Source organism: Camelus dromedarius, chromosome 30, assembly GCF_036321535.1.
Source record: "Camelus dromedarius isolate mCamDro1 chromosome 30, mCamDro1.pat, whole genome shotgun sequence".
Taxonomy (NCBI): domain Eukaryota; kingdom Metazoa; phylum Chordata; class Mammalia; order Artiodactyla; family Camelidae; genus Camelus; species Camelus dromedarius.
Genome location: NC_087465.1, coordinates 258,115 through 277,188, shown reverse-complemented (window position 1 = coordinate 277,188; position 19,074 = coordinate 258,115). Strand labels below are relative to the sequence as shown.

The following is a 19,074-nucleotide window of genomic DNA, read 5'->3' as shown; positions in this document are numbered from 1 at the left end:
TTCCGCCCCGGCTCCGCGGGCGCAGAGGACCCGACCCACCAGCAGGAAGGAGGAGGCGCGGCCGAGGGAGGGTCGTTCCCGGCAGAGCCGCGCGGGCCGCGCCGGCGGGCAGGAAGCGCGGGGGAGGCGCGCAGGCGGGGGTCCCGCGGTCCGCGGTCGGGGCGGGGCGTGCGCGTCAGCCCGGCTAGAAAAGGCGGCTCCCGGCCCGCCCGGGAACCGCGCTCGCCGCCGGCCCGACGCCGCCATGAGCGCCGCGCTTTTCAGCCTGGACAGCCCGGCGCGCGGCGCCCCCTGGTCCGCGGAGCCCGCCGCCTTCTACGAGCCGGGCCGCGCGGGAAAGCCGGGCCGCGGGACCGAGCCGGCCGCGCCCGCCATGTACGACGACGAGAGCGCCATCGATTTCAGCGCCTACATCGACTCCATGGCCGCCGTGCCCACTCTGGAACTGTGCCACGACGAACTCTTCGCCGACCTCTTCAACAGCAACCACAAGGCGGGAGCCCTGGAGCTGCTGCCCGGGGGCCCCGCGCGCCCCGCGGTCCCCGGGCCGGCGCCGCGACCGCTCAAGCGCGAGCCCGACTGGGGCGATGGCGACGCGCCCGGCTCGCTGCTGCCCGCGCAGGTGGCCGCGTGCGCGCAGACGGTGGTGAGCCTGGCGGCCGCCGCGCAACCCACGCCGCCCGCGTCGCCCGAGCCGCCGCGCCGCAGCCCTGCGCCCCCAGCACCCGGGCCGGCGCGCGACAAGGCGGCGGGAAAGCGGGGCCCCGACCGCGGCAGCCCCGAGTACCGGCAGCGGCGCGAGCGCAACAACATCGCCGTGCGCAAGAGCCGCGACAAGGCCAAGCGGCGCAACCAGGAGATGCAGCAGAAGCTGGTGGAGCTTTCGGCCGAGAACGAGAAGCTCCAGCAGCGCGTGGAGCAGCTGACGCGGGACCTGGCCGGGCTGCGGCGCTTCTTCAAGCAGCTGCCCGGCGCGCCCTTCCTGCCCGGCGCGGGGGCGGCGGACGCGCGGTGACGCGAGGGGCGCGCGGGCTGCGGCCGCGGTGTCTGGAGCCACCGGGCCGGACTCCCGTGCTCGGCTGGGACTCAAGACAGCTGCCGCGTGGACCCTAAGTTACTGTGACGGCAGCTTCTCTACATCCTACGCCTAGGATGCAGCAAAGGTACATTCGTAAAAGAGACTTTTGGGACAAGCCATTGTACTGTAGATACGAGGAAAAAAGACTTGAGCATGCACACATTTTTATATTGATTTTTACAGTATTTGTAAGAATAAAGACGCGTTAGACCAACCTTGAATCCTGCGCTCGCAGCCCTCCGGAACCCCGGGAAGGGCGCGTCTGTCCGGCGTGCGCCCCGGGGCCGGGTTCCTGGAAGATCGTCTCTTTGCTTCTCAAACAGGCCAAACTACACCTGCGGACGTGCTCGTTAACTTGCAGAGACCCCCCTCGGGTGGAAGGCGCCCCGGGAACGTGTCAGAGACCGGCGGGAGCGCGCCCCACCTCGAGCGGGGGCCCCAGGGGCAGGGAGAGGAGGGCTCAGGTTGTCCGAAAACCAGTCCGACTCGTCTTGGCTTTCATGGGATTTGCTTTCACTTTCTTCAGTCTTGTAGAGTTTCTAGCAGATTTTCAAAGTGCGTAAGATACAGAACGGTCACGTAGGATGGAAAGGACAGTCACAAAGCTACTAAAAACCGGCTACCTTGTCAGTACTTGTAATGTTTCAACGCTTAATCTGAACGACTAAATAAAGCCTTGCCTGTCCCCCGTGAAAGTGGGTACTAGGCAGCCTTTCTTGGTCTTGGCTGCTACGCCTATATTACGTAACCGATTAACCAGGGCCTGTCATGATTATATTGTCATAAGGGAGGAAACTAAATCTTTAGTGTCCAGAGATAATTAATCCACGATTTTACTTTTAACTTAGACGGTGAAAGATAACCAGGCTCTCCCGTTGCGAGCTAATCCTGGCTGCTGGTGCAGGACCCAGCAGGACTAACTGGACCTGGCAGTATCACTGGAGGGTTACCTTATCTACACTTTACGGGAAACAGCTTTAACCTCCGACATAGTTCCCCTGAACATGTTCCAAAAAATACTGAGCTGCAAAACGCTTAAGTTGGATGCTGATTGTAGCAGCGCAGTTAGTACCACGAGAGAGGACAGAGGCTTAAGCTTTGCAGGGTATTCTTTGGGGAATGTTAAAACAAACATTAAAGAAAAACACATTGAATCCTGGTAAAATCTGAACACTTTAAAATTACAATGGAACAAAGTAATTTTTTCTACTATATTATCTAAGATAAATATAAAATGAAGGCCTCAAGCGTATTTAAGCTTTAACAACATATTCCTAATTTTGCAGAAAGGCAATACAAAATATATAACCATAGAAAAAAGTATTTTGATTTGTAGTTTACCAAACTATCTTAACGAACATTTGCCCCCGAAAAATCAAAGTTCCATTTCAAGATCATAAAGTACATTCATTCTGCCCAGAGTTAACAAATAACCACCCTAAACTGCCACCACCTCGCAGCCACTCTGCAAAGTTCACAGATCCTGTGGCCGCGGCCAGTCTTCTGAAGAGGCTCTCCCCTCGCTCAGCAGCTCAACCTCCTCCAACCCCACGCAGCTGGTCGGGTGGGTGGTGAGGGACCGGACAAAACAGGTTAACGGCCCCACCTCCTTCCCAAGGACGCTCTTCACTTCATAACTCTGTGGGGACAAAGGCAGGCTGGTTAAAGCAAACAGCCTGGGACGTTCTGTTCCAGAGCACAGGACACCCACGACAGCAGAAGGCCCTTCTGCGGCCCACAACCCGGCTCTGCAAAGGTGAGAACAACAGGCAAAGGAAGGAACTGCTTTTCTCTGATAGCTGCGTTAGTTTTTACACAAAAATATGTAAAGTATGTTATTGATGTTGGTGGACGCAATGACGCACCTCTCCCAGTTGGCTGTCCTAGAAGAGGTGGGGGTTGGGGGGTGGGGCATGCCCTGTGTCCCAGCCGGAAGCATGCAGCACGCCTGCAGCTGACTCCCACCTCCCCAGTCCAGCCGCACTTCTGGTCCAAGGATTTCCGTTGCCCCAAACTTTCCTCCTTAAAGGACCCCCTTTCTTCCAGAGTTACACTGAGCTAAACACCTTCTGAGGCTGCTGAAAGCTTTCCCTTCACACTGTCCGATGAATATCTTAGGGGACTGGTTAATCCTGGGCAAGTTTCCTCTCTACATGTGTGGCAGGGGCACCAGGAGACCAGGCTGGGAAGGTGTGCTGTGTCCTCCTGGTCCCCATTTTTCTCATGGGGCTGGGGATGAAAATAGAGGCTTATTGGCCTTGTGGGAAACTGAAGCTCTAGGTGGTCACATGTTCTTCCGGAAAGCACCCCCCCCCCCGGCTCCTGCAAGAGGGCAGCATTAGGATCCCTCTCAGTCTGTGCCAGACACCTGATGACGTCTGTGGCAGCTCAGTGCAGTGCAGTGCGAACTCGCCCCTTCCGTTACCGGCATGGTGGCAGAGGGGACTGAGGCTGGAGGGTTGGATGACGTGGCCATTGCTGGCACATCTGGCTCCTTGGCTGGCACCTCACTGCCCTCACCCTGGGTCTGGGCTGGGTGGCCGACTGGCTTCTCATGAACAGAGTGAGGGGTAGGGGCAGGGAGTGTGTTCTAGGCCTGGTGGTGACAGACTCCCATCTTCCTGCCTGCTTGGGACCCAGACTCATGCCATGAGGGGGCCCAGGCTATACAGGGGTCTGGCCAGAGCCTGGGAAGGTCCCAGCCAACAAGGGCACAAAGGCCGGGGACTGACGGGCTTCCTTGACTCCAGCCCAGCCCTTGGGACACTGGCTGCTGCCCGGGGGAGCCTTGTCCAGGCTGCAGGGTTGTGTGAAGGGTAAGACTTGGAGCGCTGAGCCCAAGACGGTACATTCTGAAGCTGGGCTCCCCTGCATGGCTTGCAGGGAGTTCTGGCGTCCTCAGTAGCAAATTCAGGTTGGCGCGACCATGTTTCATGGAGGTGAGAGTCATCGTGAAGACAGGTGAAGGGAGGGAATGAGGGTGTGACTGGACAGGTGGAGAGGCCTCTGCCTGGGGCCTGCGGCCAAGACGTCAAGGTCACGGCCCCCTCAGTTGTTCAGAGAGCTTCTTAGGATCCCACAAAGGGGCCTGACTCAGTGGAGATGGCAGGATGAGGACAGAGACGCTGGTGAGGGAGGCCCCACTCAGGGCTGCACCTGTGTGAGGTCAGGGCGGGGCCCAGGCACCCACCCACCTGGGGTACAAGCACAGAACTCTTGACTTGAAAAAAAGCAGAAAATCCTGTCTTTTATAATGCCAGGTTTGGCAGCTACAGTTTTCTATAATAACTGTATTGTTTATAAATGGAGATTATAGATATTTTATATTTGGGGGAAATTAACAAGGAGAGGTTAAAATAATCACCAGCAAACACATATGCTGGTCATGTGAATGCATGTATCTGTGTGTGTGTGTAAAATGTGCCTCCATCTTCAAAGGTGCAATGTATTTAACTTTTCCTCCTGTGAAGGCCGGGGAAACAAGCTGCACATATCCTGTCCCTGCCATGTCACCCTGGAGATGTGGCACACACACCGCTGTCAGCTCCACCGCTTTCCTATCTGCTGTCTGACCTTGTTAAAGTGCAGGCCTGACCCCAACGCTCCTGTGTCCTAACAAGAAACCGCACATTTGTTCCCAAGATGAAGTCATGTTCTCATGCAAAGTCCTAATCTGATTCTTTGGATTTGGGTCCCAGAAGACGGACAGAATCCAGACTGGGGCCTTGTGGCCCATGTCTGCACCCAGGTCTGTCCTACACCACCGGTGTCAGCTCCCTTCCAAGATCATGCGAAGCCTGAGCATCTGGGGGTGCCAACCCCAGTCCCATCACCGGGCTCCACAGCAGAGCACCCCAAAGGGACACCAGGGCCCTCACCCTCACCCCTCACCCAGGGAACACGTGCACACACTCCACACCGTACATGCACGAGCACACGCATGCCTTGTGAGTAGGATGTAAGTAGCTGGGAAGTCCGGCATGTGGTAGGTAAGGCCTGCCTCCATCAGAGGGAGTAAGCGAATGAGGGCCTCCCCTGGTCTCCAGGTCTCTGAAGAGAGCAGGTGGTTGAGGGCCACTCTCCTGGGGGCCTAGCGAGGGCACCTGAGCAGCTGCAGGGCCAGCATGTCCTGTACACCGCCCCTCAGCCTTCAGCTGTGGGCTTCGTCTGGTTCCGCTGCTGTGTTCTCCTTAAGCGGGATGGCCCCAGCACCTCTCAACGTACCCTGCTCCCGGATCACCCAGACCTGCCGGCTGAAGTGCCTGCTCAGAGCCCCTACTGTGGGCTCTCCCACCCACTAGCCTCACCCAAGGGCTGACAGTCGTAGGAACTGCTGCCCCCGACCCGTCAAACACAGGGCCTCAATCAGAACACACGCAAGGTCCCTGTTGCCCCCACTGGGCCAGCTGCTGACTCTCTGGGTGTCCCCATGGAGAGAGCGACGGCCTTCTCTCTGTGAGAGTCTGTGAGCCCTCTGCCTCTCTGGTCGGGGTGGACTCTGCCTGCTGGGAGGCCGTGGAATGTGGTGAGATGGTGCTTGGTCGTAACTGCTCACTTCCACACAGTCAGGGACACTAGTTTACAGGCCCTCCCGCAGCTGGGTCTAAACGTCAGTCCCCACTGAGCAGCAGCTCTTCGGATGCAGGTTTGTGCTATGGGGGAACGGGGGTCACCGAGCTGCTCTAAAGAGAGGCGTGAGGCCAAGAATCAGCTGGAACTGCCGTCAGACTAGTGATCCTCCAAAATTCCAAGCTTGGATTTGTCCACATTCCGATTTAATTCAAACCGACCCCCGGTGAGGATGAAAGAGTGTAGGGGTTGCCATTTCCCCTGCCCCCATGTGCAGGGGGAGGCTGGGACGGGGCTGGCAAGTGGCCAAGAGGGCAGCCCAGGAGCCTCCAAATTCAGACTAGAATCAGAACCAATTTCGCCTTGGGAGCCTATCAGAGAGCCATGCAGATGGTCAGCCGCCCCTTCATGGCAACCTCACGAGCTGGCCCACAGCTGCCACCTGGATGTGGCCCTGACATGGTCACAGATACCTTTTGCCCCCTGGGGCTGAGCACTCTCTCTGGAGCTCAGCCATCCCACAGCCCACGTGCGAGGCCCTCAAACATCTCTCACAAGGACAGACCTCTCTCGTTCACGAGGGCCCAACATACACTGTGTTCAGGTGGTGTCTTTTTGGAAAAGCACATCTCACACCTCTTTGTGAAGCTCACACACTGACTCTCAGAGCTGACAAGCCAGATCGGGGAAATAACCACCAATCTGGCAGATGCTCAGACTCAAGAATACCCAGCAATTTAAAAAAAAAAGTGTATCTCAGACAATTGTTCCATTAACGTGAAACCATGCCAGGAGTTGAAACCTATGCTAACCAAAGCCGGGGGACAGACCATGTATCTACTGCAAGACCCATCAGGAAAGAACCTCAGTCTCAAAAGGGAAGGGCCCTCGTCAGCAAACGCAGCAAAGCCAGAGCCGTGCGGGGCGGTGAGAGCTCAACCCACGTGCTGCGGCCTTCACTGTGACTGTGGGTGCAGGAGTGGACAGCAGGACAGACAGGCACCTGTGCTGGCACCGGACTCACCCCATCCTCGCTGGCGGCAAACTTCAGGAGCGAAGAAATACTGTCCTGCAGCAGCTGCAATCACAACCAAGGGGCTAGGTTAGGACTCCACCACTGACTCACACCGAAAACACTCCCCTCCCGAGAACTGACGTGGGCTCTACACCACTTGCTTCATCGCAGAGCCCTGAGTGGACTGTGCATCTGACCCCTTCCCAGCTCCCGCCAGGCTGTGGAAAAGGGCACAGGGGTCCCGCCTGCCTCCTACCTGGACCCTGACTGTGCACTGGGGGCGCGAGGGGCAGTCCAGGAAGACCTGCAGGTGCCTCCTGAGGAGCGGAGAGGTAACCAGGCGGGAGCAGTCCCCACAGAAGAAGGTGCCCCTGAGGTTTGGAAACAAGATGCAAGGAAAGCGAGGAGTCTGGCAGTGCAGACACTCCTCGCACCCAACACAGAGAAGGAACTCAGGTCCCAAAACAGGCCAGCAGCAGCCGTGCTCAGCAGTGCGGCCACACACGTGACACCTGGAGGATGGAGGGACACAGGCAGGAGCCACGTCCACGCTGAACCAGTGGAAGCAGCTGGGACAGGAGAACCTCTTTAGTCATCAGCGTCTCTGCTCTGTCTTGCTTCTCCTGTCTCCACATGCAACTCAGTGCCCTGTGTATAAGGCCACCTCCAGGAGGCATCAAGCTGCAGGAGTCACGGGGGGCCAGAGGACCGGCTCGGAGAACTGGGTCGACACTGGGCCCGATGGGGGCGGGCAGGGAAGGGATGTCTGCTTGCAAAGGACACCTGTGCAGTCACCAATATGTCTCTCACCCATGTCTGCCCCGAGTTCTTTTCCTTCTGCCTGATAATAAAGGAGCTGAGGAAACCTGGCACCTCTTGAAGGACAGGAGGAGCTACAGGCACAGCAGAACCGGCGTAGAGGAAGAGAACTGCACTGTGGCCTCCTCCCTGCAGCTCGGCCTGGCCTGGTCCAAGGCATCGGCCCTGGGGTCCCGGCAGGTCGCTGCTGACCTGCGTTCTCCCGGCAGCCCTGCCGCATACCTGTCTCCTGGGCTCTGTTCCAGTCTCGCGCTGCCACACAGGTCACATGCAGGCCAGGAGAAGGCGGTGCTCTCGTCCACGCCAGTCACGGTGCCTGGGCCGGGGAGACAGCCAGGCTCAGGGTGGTTCTGCCCCGGCTTCTCTTTGCTCCTCAGGTCACAGACGGTTAACACCAGGGGCTCAGGTTGTGAGTTTATGTAAATGTTTCTCAGGTTTTTTTTATAAGTTCCTTTTATTGCACAAAATTACAGCAAGTTTTAAAGCTCAGGTGTATTACCACCTAACCAAGTATCTTCATCTTTGCCTTTTTCCAGATGGGCACAGACAAAGCTGTTACAAGCAAACCGTCACTGCACCGTCTCATCCTGCCCCGAGGCTGCTGCACGGCTGTGCCTCTGGGTCATGGCTCCCTCAGCCACGGCCCACACTGGCCACCAGGTCTCCAAGGTGCTCCAGCACCAGGCAGTGGGCATCTGTCCACTTGGCCTTTTCTGTGCTGGGCCCTTTCCTCAGGATAGACTCACACAAGTGGAGTTACTATGTCAAAGTACATGAGAAAGTATCCACAAGAGACACCCTGATGAAGGACTCTTGTCCACAGCGTACAAAGGGCTCTTAAAGCTCAACAAGAAGAATCAAAACAACTCGATTTAAAAATTGGCCAAAGACCCTCACAGACACCAGAGCCATACACAGACGGCATGTGAGCACACGGAAGGACGCGCAGCATCATGTTGTCAGGGGACTGCAAAGTACAACAGCAATGCACCACCACTGCACACGTATGACAACAGCCAGAGTCCAGACACTGACACCACCAAGTGAGAGGACTCGCAGCAGCAGGAACGCTCAGTCACGGCAGCTGGGGGTGTGAAACGGTGCAGCCACTGTGAACAGTTTGATGGTTTCCTACAAAATTAAACATAGTCTTATCATACGATCAAGCAATCACACTCCTAGGTGTTTACCCAAAGGAGCTGAAAATGTATCTCCACATAAGCACCTGCACACGGATGTTCACAGCAGCTTTACTCGTAACTGCCAAAACATGGCAAGACAGCCTTCAGTAGGTGAACAGATACAAGAGCTGTGGTCCATCCAGACAATGGAATATTACCCACTGATAAGAAGAAATGAGCTATCAAGCCTCAAAAAGACACGGAGGAAACTTACATGCAAATGACTAGGAGAAAGAAGCCAGTTCGAAAAGACTACACGCATGATTCCAACTCTGACATTTTGGAAAAAGCAAAGCTACAGTTACCAGGTATCAAGAGGGAGAGAGGGCTGAATGGGCGGAGCGCAAGGCACTTTAGGTCAGGACAGCTACTCTGTATGATATGTAATGACGGCTGCACGCCACACATGGGTCTAGGAACACACAGCACAACAGTGAACCCTGATGCAAGCTATGGCCTCCAGGTGGTGAGGACGAGCAGGCTCATGCCCTGTCTGCTGGGGGCGCTGATGGTGGGAGGCTATGCGTGTGTTGGGGCAGGAGGATTCGGCAGAGCTCTGCCTTTTGCTCAGTTCTGCTGTAAGCCTGAAACTTCTCTAAAACATAGTCTATGAAAAAAACATGAAATAAATACTAAACTGAGAAATGGAAAAGACCCCTCAGAGGTGCAGAAGGGAGGCCCTCTAGGCTGGCCTGGGGTCAGGGGAGGCTTCCTTAAAGGATGGACAGGAGGTAGGGCTGGAGGCAGGGTGGGCATAGCCCACCCGCTACTCGCCAGTGGGGCTAGAGGCCAAGCAGCCACAAAGGAAGGTGAGACAGCTATGACGTCAGCAGGCCAGGCCCGTCCAGGGTCTGGGTGGGGATTTTAGACTTGATGGTGGGAGGAGTGAGAAGCTAGAGAGGAATTTAAACGGGACTGAGTTGGTGTAATTTTCTTGGAATGTGCAGCAGTGCAGATATCCTCGAGATACACTGGCAAATCACACACCATCCCTGTTGAAAAGTGGTGAAATTAGACACTGGGGAAAAAAAGTAAGATGTGATCTAAGTTTCCAGAAAAATGGAAGAGTCGTCCTTCCCATTTTTTGGAGCAAAGAATTCCACTCCCAACTAGAACAAACATTAGGAGAAAATTTATCTGTAGAGGATAAAACAGAATGGTAAGAGCTAAGTAGGTTTGGTTTATTAAAATGCATTCATGCAATGCATCCTTGAATGACTTTAAAGTAAAAATAATACATCTTGATTTTGAAAAGGCTGCCCAGATAATTTCATTGTCCTTGCAACTCTAATCAAGACTGAGTCAAAGGGATGAAAAGTTAAGCCAATAAGAGCTTACAATACAGCCGGCAGGGCGTGTCTTCACAAAGCAGAGCCCAGGTGGGGGCTCCCTCCCAGGGTGTGTCAACACAGAGGCTCCCATGTCCCTGGTAGGTCGGCCAAATGAATTAAGGAAAAGAAAGCTGCTACCTGCCCTTTTAGCCTAGGATACTGGTGGGCGTAAAGAGCCTTCACACTTACATGGGATTAAGCAACTTCCTTCCAATTAAGGAACAGGAAATGATGTCACCTGGGGTCTGCACACCTTGGAAATCCCTACTGACAACCCTAACAGAACTCCCAGGGATGGCTGGGAAGTGTACTACTAAACTGCCAGTGTCTGGGACATTCACTTAAACCAGCATCAGAAGGAAAAAAACAATTTTCCTGAGCATTTAAGAGTTGTGAAGTCACATTCATCACTTGGCTGCAATTTGCTATTAGAAGACTTAACTTCCTTTGTCTCATGTACAGGAATCTCCTGTAATGAGACTTGGGAAGGTATATCACAAGAGGTGACTTTGCAGAAGGTCCTCCCAAGGGTCCAGCCCATAACCCTAACCTTCTCCGGTGAGGCTGAGGCTGGCCCCCCACTGCCCCCCTCCTTCTGGCTGAAAGGCCGGAGCTCAGGACCTTTTTCTCCTAGTTTGAGGTCGACCGCGGTTTGAGGACAGGACTCTGGCCGTGTGTGACCACGCCCCCTACGCAGGGAAGGCAAGACCACCCGCCGCTGATGAGCGGTTGGGACAAAGTAGGGAGCAGTTCAAGGAAGGGAAACCAACGCACACCTGTCCCCAGGAAGAGGCTAGAAGGAAGTCCCACAGCTCCGGGAGCCGATGTCTGCAGAGGGAAGGCCTAGGCACCACCGTCCTGGAGGCTCTCCTTCCTGGGACGTGGTATGGTTCTCAATGAGTGACTCATCAGCTCAGGGAAACACTCTGTCCTGCCGGGTCCTGGGGCTTGGGAAATCCTGAGGCCAGTCCACCTGGGGCTCTGCCTGGCCTTCCTGGGGCAGACCAGGCACCACAGGGCGAGGTGGGGGGGGCCACTGTTGCTTCACAGGAGTGAGGACACAGCCTCGCCTGGAGTTGGCAGAGCTGGATCTGGGCAAGCCCGCAGCTGGCTGGAGGGCAGGGAGCCTGTCCCTCTGTCTATCTGGGACAGTCCCACCCTGGCCTCCACCTTGGCTGGGGCTCCTGCACCAGAGGCCAGGCCAATCCTTGGTTTTTGCAGTTGGGCTTTGTTTTCTCTTAATCCCTAGTTAACTGGCTCTTAACGGAAGCTCTGGATGCTCTGTGATAACATTCTGTATCCACCTGATCCACTCCCCTGAAGTTGTCCTACAGCTGTGGGAGACCCTGCAGAACTTCAGCGAGACCCACCGGGTCTACGGTAAAATGGTAATGAAGGAAAATGATGTTGGTCAGAAACTGGATCTACAAAGGAAGACCATCAGAGAAGGAATAAATGAGGGTAAAGTAAAACCTCTAATCTTTGTTATTCTAAATTGATTGAAAAGGTAAGTTTATTTAAATAATGACAACGGTGTATTCTGTGATTAGAATGGTAGAGGTGTTACAAGGGACTGCAGGCAGGAGCTGAGAGCGCGGGTGCACCCTAAATAGGCGGTGTTTATTTGAGAGCAGACCTGACTGGTTGCAAGTGTACACTGCAAACTTCAGGCAGTTACTAAAAAGTTTTTTTAAATAAGAACAAGTGTTATATTGAGAGAGGAGAAAATGCAATCGGATAAAATGCTCAATTAAAATGAGGAAAGGCAGAAAGAAAGTGGAAAACAAAAAAGAAACAAGAGCAATGAGTAGAAAACATCTAAAAACATGAACGCTATTAACCTAATCATGTAAGTATGCACTTTAAATGTGAATGGCCTGAACACACAAAAGGGTCTGTGAGAGCAGACAAACACTGAGCCCCAGCGACGGTGAGTACAGGAAACTGACATCACACACGAAGACACTCAGACATCAGAGGAAAGGTCCTCCACGCTCCTGCTGGTAAGAGAAAGCCGGGGAGCTATATTAAGTTCAGAGGGACAACTTCAGGGCAAAGGAAGCAGCTGCTAGGGGTAGAGGGGTGCTACCTGGTGGTAAAGGGGACACTTCTCCTAGAAGACACGCCAGTCCGGGGTGTGTGTGCATCACAAGAGACTGTTAACATACGTGGCATATGTGAAGCCAATGATGGGACTGCAAGGAGAGATACACAGGCCCATGGCTGCACTTTATACCCTGTGCTTGGAGGCGTCAGGTCCTCTCTCAGTGACTGACAGATCCACAGGTGGAAAATCCTAAGGACGTGGCTGAACCGAGGACACCATCACTTGGCTCTAACTGATGCATACAGACGACTCCATCCAACAAGAGCAGAACACACCTTCCCCTCAAGCTCTCATGGTATGTCCACCCAGACAGACCACACTCTGGGCCACAAAGCACACCTTTACACATTTAAAAATACAGAAATCATACTAAGTATGCTTCTAAACCACAATGGAATTAAATAGAAGTCAGTAACAGAAAAATAGCTGGAAAACCCCAAAATATCTGGAGGTTAAACAACATGCTCTTAAATAACACACGGGTCAAAGAAATTTCAAGAGAAATTTAAAAATATTTTGAATTAAACGAAAATAAAAACACATCAAAATTTGTGGGATGCAGCAAAAGCAATGCTTAGAAGTTGATGGCACTGAATGTAAACCCTAGAATCAATAATCTAAGCTTTCATCTTAAGAAACAAGAAAAAGAGAAGCAAATTATAAAACAAGGTAAGGAGATTATAAGCAATAACAAAAATCAGAACAGAAATCGATGAAACCGAGAATAGGAAATCCACAGAAAAAAATCAAGAAACCCAGAAGTTGGTTTTTGAAAAGATAAGCAAAAATTAATAAACTTCTAGCAAGGCTTAATGGATAAAAGAGAGAAGAAACAAATTTACATCAGAATTGAAAGAGGATTCCATAGACATTAAAGGGGTAAGAGAGGAATGTCAGAAACAGCTCTGTGCGCCCAGATTTGATAATTAGGTGAAATGGAGAAATTCCTTGAAAGACACAATCAGCCAAAGCTCCGCAAGAAGAAACAGGGGGTCTGATAGGCCTGGGTCTACAGGCAGACGTCTGAGACACTTCAGAGACGGCCCACCGCTGTAAAGTGGCACCGCGGTACAGGGAGTCACACGCACCTTAAGGTTCCCAGGGCATGTAAAAGGGTGTCTGCCCTGTACTGCAGTCCACTAAGTGTGCAAGAGCGTATGTGTAAAAGAGCACATGCCTTAATTAAAAAATACGCTATTGCTAAAGTGTGCTAACTACCGGCTGAGCCTTCAGCAAGTTGTAATCTATGCAACAGTAACATCAAAAATCGCTGACCACAGATCACCATAACAAATATAATCATAATGAAAAAATCTGAAGTATTATGTGAATTACCAAAATGTGACACAGAGACCCCAAGTAAGCAAATGCTGTTGAAAAACAGCACTGACAGACTTGCTTGACAGAGTTGCCACAAACCTTCAATTTGTAAAAAATGCAGTATCTACAAAGTGCAATAAAGTGCAAAAAAATGAGGTAAGACTGAGTTAAAGAAATAGAATCAATAATTCATATCTTCAAAAACAGAAAGCACCAGGCCCAAAGGGGTTCACGGGTGAATTCCACCAAATGTTTAAGAAAGAAATTATACCAGTCCTCCCCAATTTCTTACAGAAGACGTTACCTTCCTAACGCACCCTTCGAGGACAGCATTCACCCAGTACCAAATCCACACAAAAACATTACATGAAAGGAAAACCACAGACCAACATCTCTCATAAACACAGATGCGAACTTCCTTAACAAGATATTAGCAACCTAATCCAACTACATAAAAAATAAGGATTATACCATAACCAGATGGGACTATTCCAGGTTTACAAAGCAGGTTCAATGTTTTTTTTTTTTAAAAATCGATGAATGTAATCTATCATATCAACAGACTGAAGAAGAAAAATCATGTGATCATTTCAATAGATGTAAAGAAAACGCTTAACAAAATCCAACACCCATTCATGATAAAACTCTCAGTAATTTAGCAATAGAAGGGGCATCCTCAACTTGGTAAGGAACATTTACAGAAAACCTAAGGTTGGAACAATCCAATAAAGTAGTTCGTGATTTAGGAAAGAGTGACTCACACCTGAATGATTCATACAGGGGGCCCAGAACAGTGCTGACAACAGAGCAGCCCGTCAAGGTTGGCTCAGAGGCACAGAAGGATCCAGGAGGGAAATTACAAAGGATGGGATGACCCCAAAGATGTCACCATTTTTAAGGATTTGGAAAATAATTAGGGTGTACGGCAGGTAGTGCAAGGAAAATAAAAGTCAATATAAAACTCCATAGAAAAAATTACACAAGAAAGAAAACAGAGAGTAGTATAATATTTTCCTATTAAGTGAAAAATATTTATATAATCATAATAATAAAAACACCATTAACTGATCTTCATATTTGAGAATCAACCTGTAGACAAAGTGCAGGATTTAATTATAGCTACAGAACAGAACACCATCAATCAAATATAAAGTATAGAAACTGGTTGGGGGGTAGAGAACAGTCAGAGAGGGGCAGGAGAGCTGACGTGCTCTTCCTTCAATGTGTAGAGTAAAAAGATATTAGCTTTAGCGGTGAAACAACGAACAAACAAACAAAACCCTTACAGCATATGTCACAACTAATGGTGAGAAAGCAGATGCTTGCTCCTTAAGGTCAGGAGCAGAGCAAGGAAGCCCCCTCTCACCACTTCTATCCAACAAGGAACTGGAAGTACGTGCTAATGCAGTAAGACTAGAAGAGGAAATAAAAGGTATACAGACTGGAAAGGAAGAATACTGTTTTTATCCACCAATGACAGTTTTCTGTGTAGAATACCCCAAAGAATCAACAACAAAAAACTAGAACTACAAAATGCCTGTAGCAAGGTTGCAAGATACAAGGTCAGAATGCAAAAGGCAACTGATTTCTTGTATACTAACAATGAACAAATGGCTTTTGAAACTAAAAACACACAACACCATTTACATTAGGGGTAAAATAAATGAACTACTTCGGTTTAAGTATAATACCTATATGAGGAAAACTATAAAATCTGTTGAAAGATATGAAAGGTCAAAATTAAGAGAGACATATTCTATGTTTGTGTACAGGAAGACTCAATAGTAAATTTTTTTCTAAGTTGATCTACAGATTCAACACAATCCCAGTAAAACCCCAGCAAGTAATTCTGTGTATACCAACACACTGATTTTACAGTTTATACGGAAGGCAAAAAGACCTGAAATAGCCAAGAAATTACTGAAGAAGAAAGAGCAAAGGTGGAGGACTGACACTACCCAACTTCAAGACACATCACAGGGCTTTAAGATACACATTATGGCTACCGAAATCAAGACAGTGTCTTATTGGTGAAAGAACAGATGTAATCAAATCAACAGAATAGAAAGCCCAGAGATAGACTCACATGAATATAGCCAACTGATCTTTGACAATCCAACAGAAAAAGGACAGTCTTTTTAACAGTGTTCAAACAACTGACACACACATGAAAAACAATGAATCTAGAAAGAGGCCTTACACTTTTCACAAAACTTAACTCAAGATGGATTACGGACTTAAGCTTAAAACGCAAAACTATAAAACTCCTAGGAGAAAACCTGGGTGACGTTGGGATTGACAATCGGTTTTTAGGCACAACACCAAAAACACAGCTCATGAAAGAAAAAAATTGATGGGACTTCATTAAAAGTAAAACTTCCAGTCTACAAAAGATACTATTAAGAGAATGAAAAGACAAGCCACAGATGGGAGAAAATGTTTGCAAAAGACCCATTTGATAAAGGACTGCTATCCAAAATATACAAAAAAAGCCTTAAAACTCAACAGTAAGAAAATGAACATCCTGAATAAAAAAATGGGTCAAAGACCTTTACAGACACCTCATCACAGAAGATATATGGACAGCAAATAAGCATGAAAGACGTTCTGAATCACATGTCATCAGGGAAATGCAAACTACACAGCAATGAGACACCACTGCACACCTGTAAGAACGGCTGAAAATCTCAGACCCTGAGAACACTCACTGCTGGTGAGGGTGTGGACAGCAGGACGTCTGATCTGTCACAAAGCTGTACTGGAAGCAAAGCCAACTTCGGTGGCCCTGCCTCCTCCACGGCTCAGGGGTCACTCCATGGTCGGGGTGTTGGCAAGAGACCCTCTGTTAACACGGCCCCTCTCCGGAGAAGTCACAGTGGACACTGCATGTCTCTAACCTTGGGCTATATTTCCTGAAGTTACCCTTTGGTCATCTTGTTTGGCCGCAGAGTTCCTGTCTCGGTCTCTCAGTCCTGTCTCTCTGGATGGGTTACTTTCTATGGTCGTCTCCCCAGCTGGAGGAATCACAGGGTCCTCCCAGTTGTACGGCTGCTCTGTTTAGGATGACGGCCAACATGAAAACGATCTAAACTACAGGAATATGCCCAAAGAACAGAAAATAGATGTCCACCCAAAGGCCTTACATGCATATTCACAGCAAATCAAAAAAATATGCATCAACCAATGAATGGATAAACAAAGCAGGTCTATCCAAACGATGGAATATTCAGCCACAAAATGGAAGGAAGCCTGAGGAATGTCTTAAAAATGTTTCACTAAGTGACAAGAGCCAGAAACACAAGAGCACACAGTGTACGAGTTCATGTCCATGTGTGTCCACAACAGGCTGTCCGTGGAGACAGGTGGCAGAAGAGTGGGTGCCAGGGCTTTGGGAGGGGTGGGGCGTGACTGCCGGTGGACACGGGTTTCTTTCTGGAGTGATGGAGATACTCTGCAGCTAGTTAGTGAGGATGTTGCACAACTGTGTGAATACAGCAGTGACAGCGAGCTGTGCATGCTGTAAGGGTATATTTTATCTCAGTTACACTGTGATTAAAAACTAGACTACCACTGCTTTCAAAGCCACTGAGATAACAAAAGACAATGTACAAAAGTGGCTGCACAACACTGGGAATGGACTAACGGCACTGAATTTCTCTCTTTAAAATGGTTAATTTTATGTTTTGCAAGTCTCACTATAACTTATTATTTTTTAAAATATGGGGTTCTTCAGAAAAATCAACCCTCCTCTCTCCCCACAGGCGTCTGTAGACTCCCCTCTGCTCACACCTCTGTGCTTCTTACTCACGGGCTGCAGCTACGAGTGAGTCAGGGTCCAAACCTCTTTGGAAGCCAGCTCTTCAGGGACGTACTTCCTCATAAAACGGTACTCTAGGCACTGCTGGTGCCTGTGGTCTTAAGATTCCAGGTCCCCAAGGCCTAAGTGGCATGGGCAGTAACTTTCACACAGGGGCTGCGTCCTCACCCTTCTCTGCTCTGAGAAAGGTCAGAGGATGGGATCTCCGCAGGCGTCTGGAGACCACAGGGTGTGGACAGGCTGCCCCAGGTCTGCAGGCATCTGGCCCTCACAGCCTGCCTGCCAGGGGCTCGTCAGCCTCCCAGACTCTCGACCACCCTCACCTGCACTCCTCCAGAGAGCCAGGCAATCATCTTCCTGCCAACCACCAGCCCCTGCTCTGCACCAGAGTCTACTCATGGTGCTGAAAGCACTGCTTCATTTAAGACAAAAACCTGACCATTCCACCTCCTCGGCATGGCCGGGGACAGCAGAGCAAGACAGAACCCGTGTGAACCACAGCCCCGTCTCCCCTCCAACGTGTGAACCTTATAGCTGCCTGGGCACCTCTGGGGGTTTTCCATGTGCCTTTCACCAGCTCTGCCTGAGAGACCCTGACGGCCCTGGGGCCACCAACCCTGCAGTCACTGGCTGCAGCCCTCCACCCGCAGTGGGCTGCCTGGCTGTGCAGTGGAAGCACTGAGTGTCTGCCTCCCCCATCAGCCCCAGGGCTGCCAGGGTGCATCTTATGTACTCCTTTGCTCTGAAGTCAGGTCTACTGTCCCTGCTTCAGAGATGAGACATGGTGGTTAGAGCCTGCTTCCTTAAAGGCCACTTGGCTGTAGCAGTCACATCTCAGTACTAACAGTGAGAGGAGCCGCCCAGAAGAGAAAATCCAAATGGCCTCGATGCACCGAACACACACCAGCACATGGGGACCATGGATCCAAGCACCAGTGGATCACAGCTTTGGCTGTTCGTACAGACCATCATGGGCTCAGGAATCTAGTGGTCTAGGGGTGGAGGGGCGGTCCCCCAATGTGAGTTTTGGAATTTCTGTACACTTTTTGGAAATGACTTTCACAGATGTTCCTTCTCTGCTCGGGTATCGCTCCCTCCGCACTGACTTCGTCATCTTCCCCGGCAACTTCCCTCCTGTCTAAATCCACCCCAGATCTGCTTCCCTCCCCGAGCTTCACCCCCACCCAGCTGCAACCCCAGGCCAACTCTGACTCTGCTGCACGTGCACTCGCCTCTCCTGACACCCTTCTCCCCCCCTCTCACCCCTGGTGCTTCCCAGCCCCCATCCCATCCTGCTCTCCTCCTGCCCCCACCCTCCACCTGCCCCCTGCCTGCTCCCTCCTGCCCTTCCTGCCCTCGAACACTGGAGGCTGTGGTTCTGTATTTGCTGGTTCTTCTCTACAGACTACGAGTCTGGGAGGCAGGAGTCACTTCTGATTCTGCTCCTTATGTATCCAGTGTATGGAACCTGTCAGGTGCTCAACAAACACTTGCTGAACAAGTGAACAGGTGAATATAAAGTAAGTGTGGTATTTAAGGAAACATAAATACCTCTTCCAGCAAGATCGACTACACACCTTGGACACTGCAGATGGAGTTGACCCGAGTGACAGAATCCAACGCATCCAGCCTCACAGGGCCCGGCGGCTCCCAGGCATCGGAGGCCACACCCAGGTGGGGCTTTGGAAGCAAGAGGACAGTGCGTCCAATACAAACGATCCGACCTGCCAACAGACACACCTCAGGTTACCACAGCTCTGAGCTCTGAAACAAGCAAGTTCTCTCTCCAGTAGAGACGTGTCCTTTGCAGCCTCCTGGGAGTCGGGGGCAGGTAGAG

General features: G+C 51.1%; 2 protein-coding genes across 10 annotated transcripts in view; one reads left to right on the top strand and one right to left on the bottom strand.

Annotated features, from left to right (window-relative positions):
- The first annotated feature begins 207 nt into the window (after positions 1 to 207).
- CEBPD (CCAAT enhancer binding protein delta) lies at positions 208 to 1,773 on the top strand. Its single transcript, XM_064480808.1, has one exon. The coding sequence runs from the start codon at positions 245 to 247 to the stop codon at positions 1,013 to 1,015; it is 771 nt and encodes a 256-aa protein (XP_064336878.1). The 5' UTR covers positions 208 to 244; the 3' UTR covers positions 1,016 to 1,773.
- Positions 1,520 to 19,074, bottom strand: part of SPIDR (scaffold protein involved in DNA repair) — a 258,654-nt gene continuing 241,099 nt past the window's right edge. For 8 of the 9 annotated variants that reach the window (XM_064480799.1, XM_064480801.1, XM_064480803.1 and 5 more), the window contains 5 exons: positions 18,815 to 18,961; positions 7,704 to 7,797; positions 6,919 to 7,033; positions 6,672 to 6,725; positions 1,520 to 2,717 (listed from right to left, as the gene is read on the bottom strand). In XM_064480799.1, coding sequence (XP_064336869.1) covers positions 2,553 to 2,717; positions 6,672 to 6,725; positions 6,919 to 7,033; positions 7,704 to 7,797; positions 18,815 to 18,961 — 575 coding nt within the window. In that variant the 3' untranslated portion in view covers positions 1,520 to 2,552. The remainder of the gene's footprint in view (positions 2,718 to 6,671; positions 6,726 to 6,918; positions 7,034 to 7,703; positions 7,798 to 18,814; positions 18,962 to 19,074) is intronic. The other variant, XM_064480800.1, reaches the window with a different exon arrangement.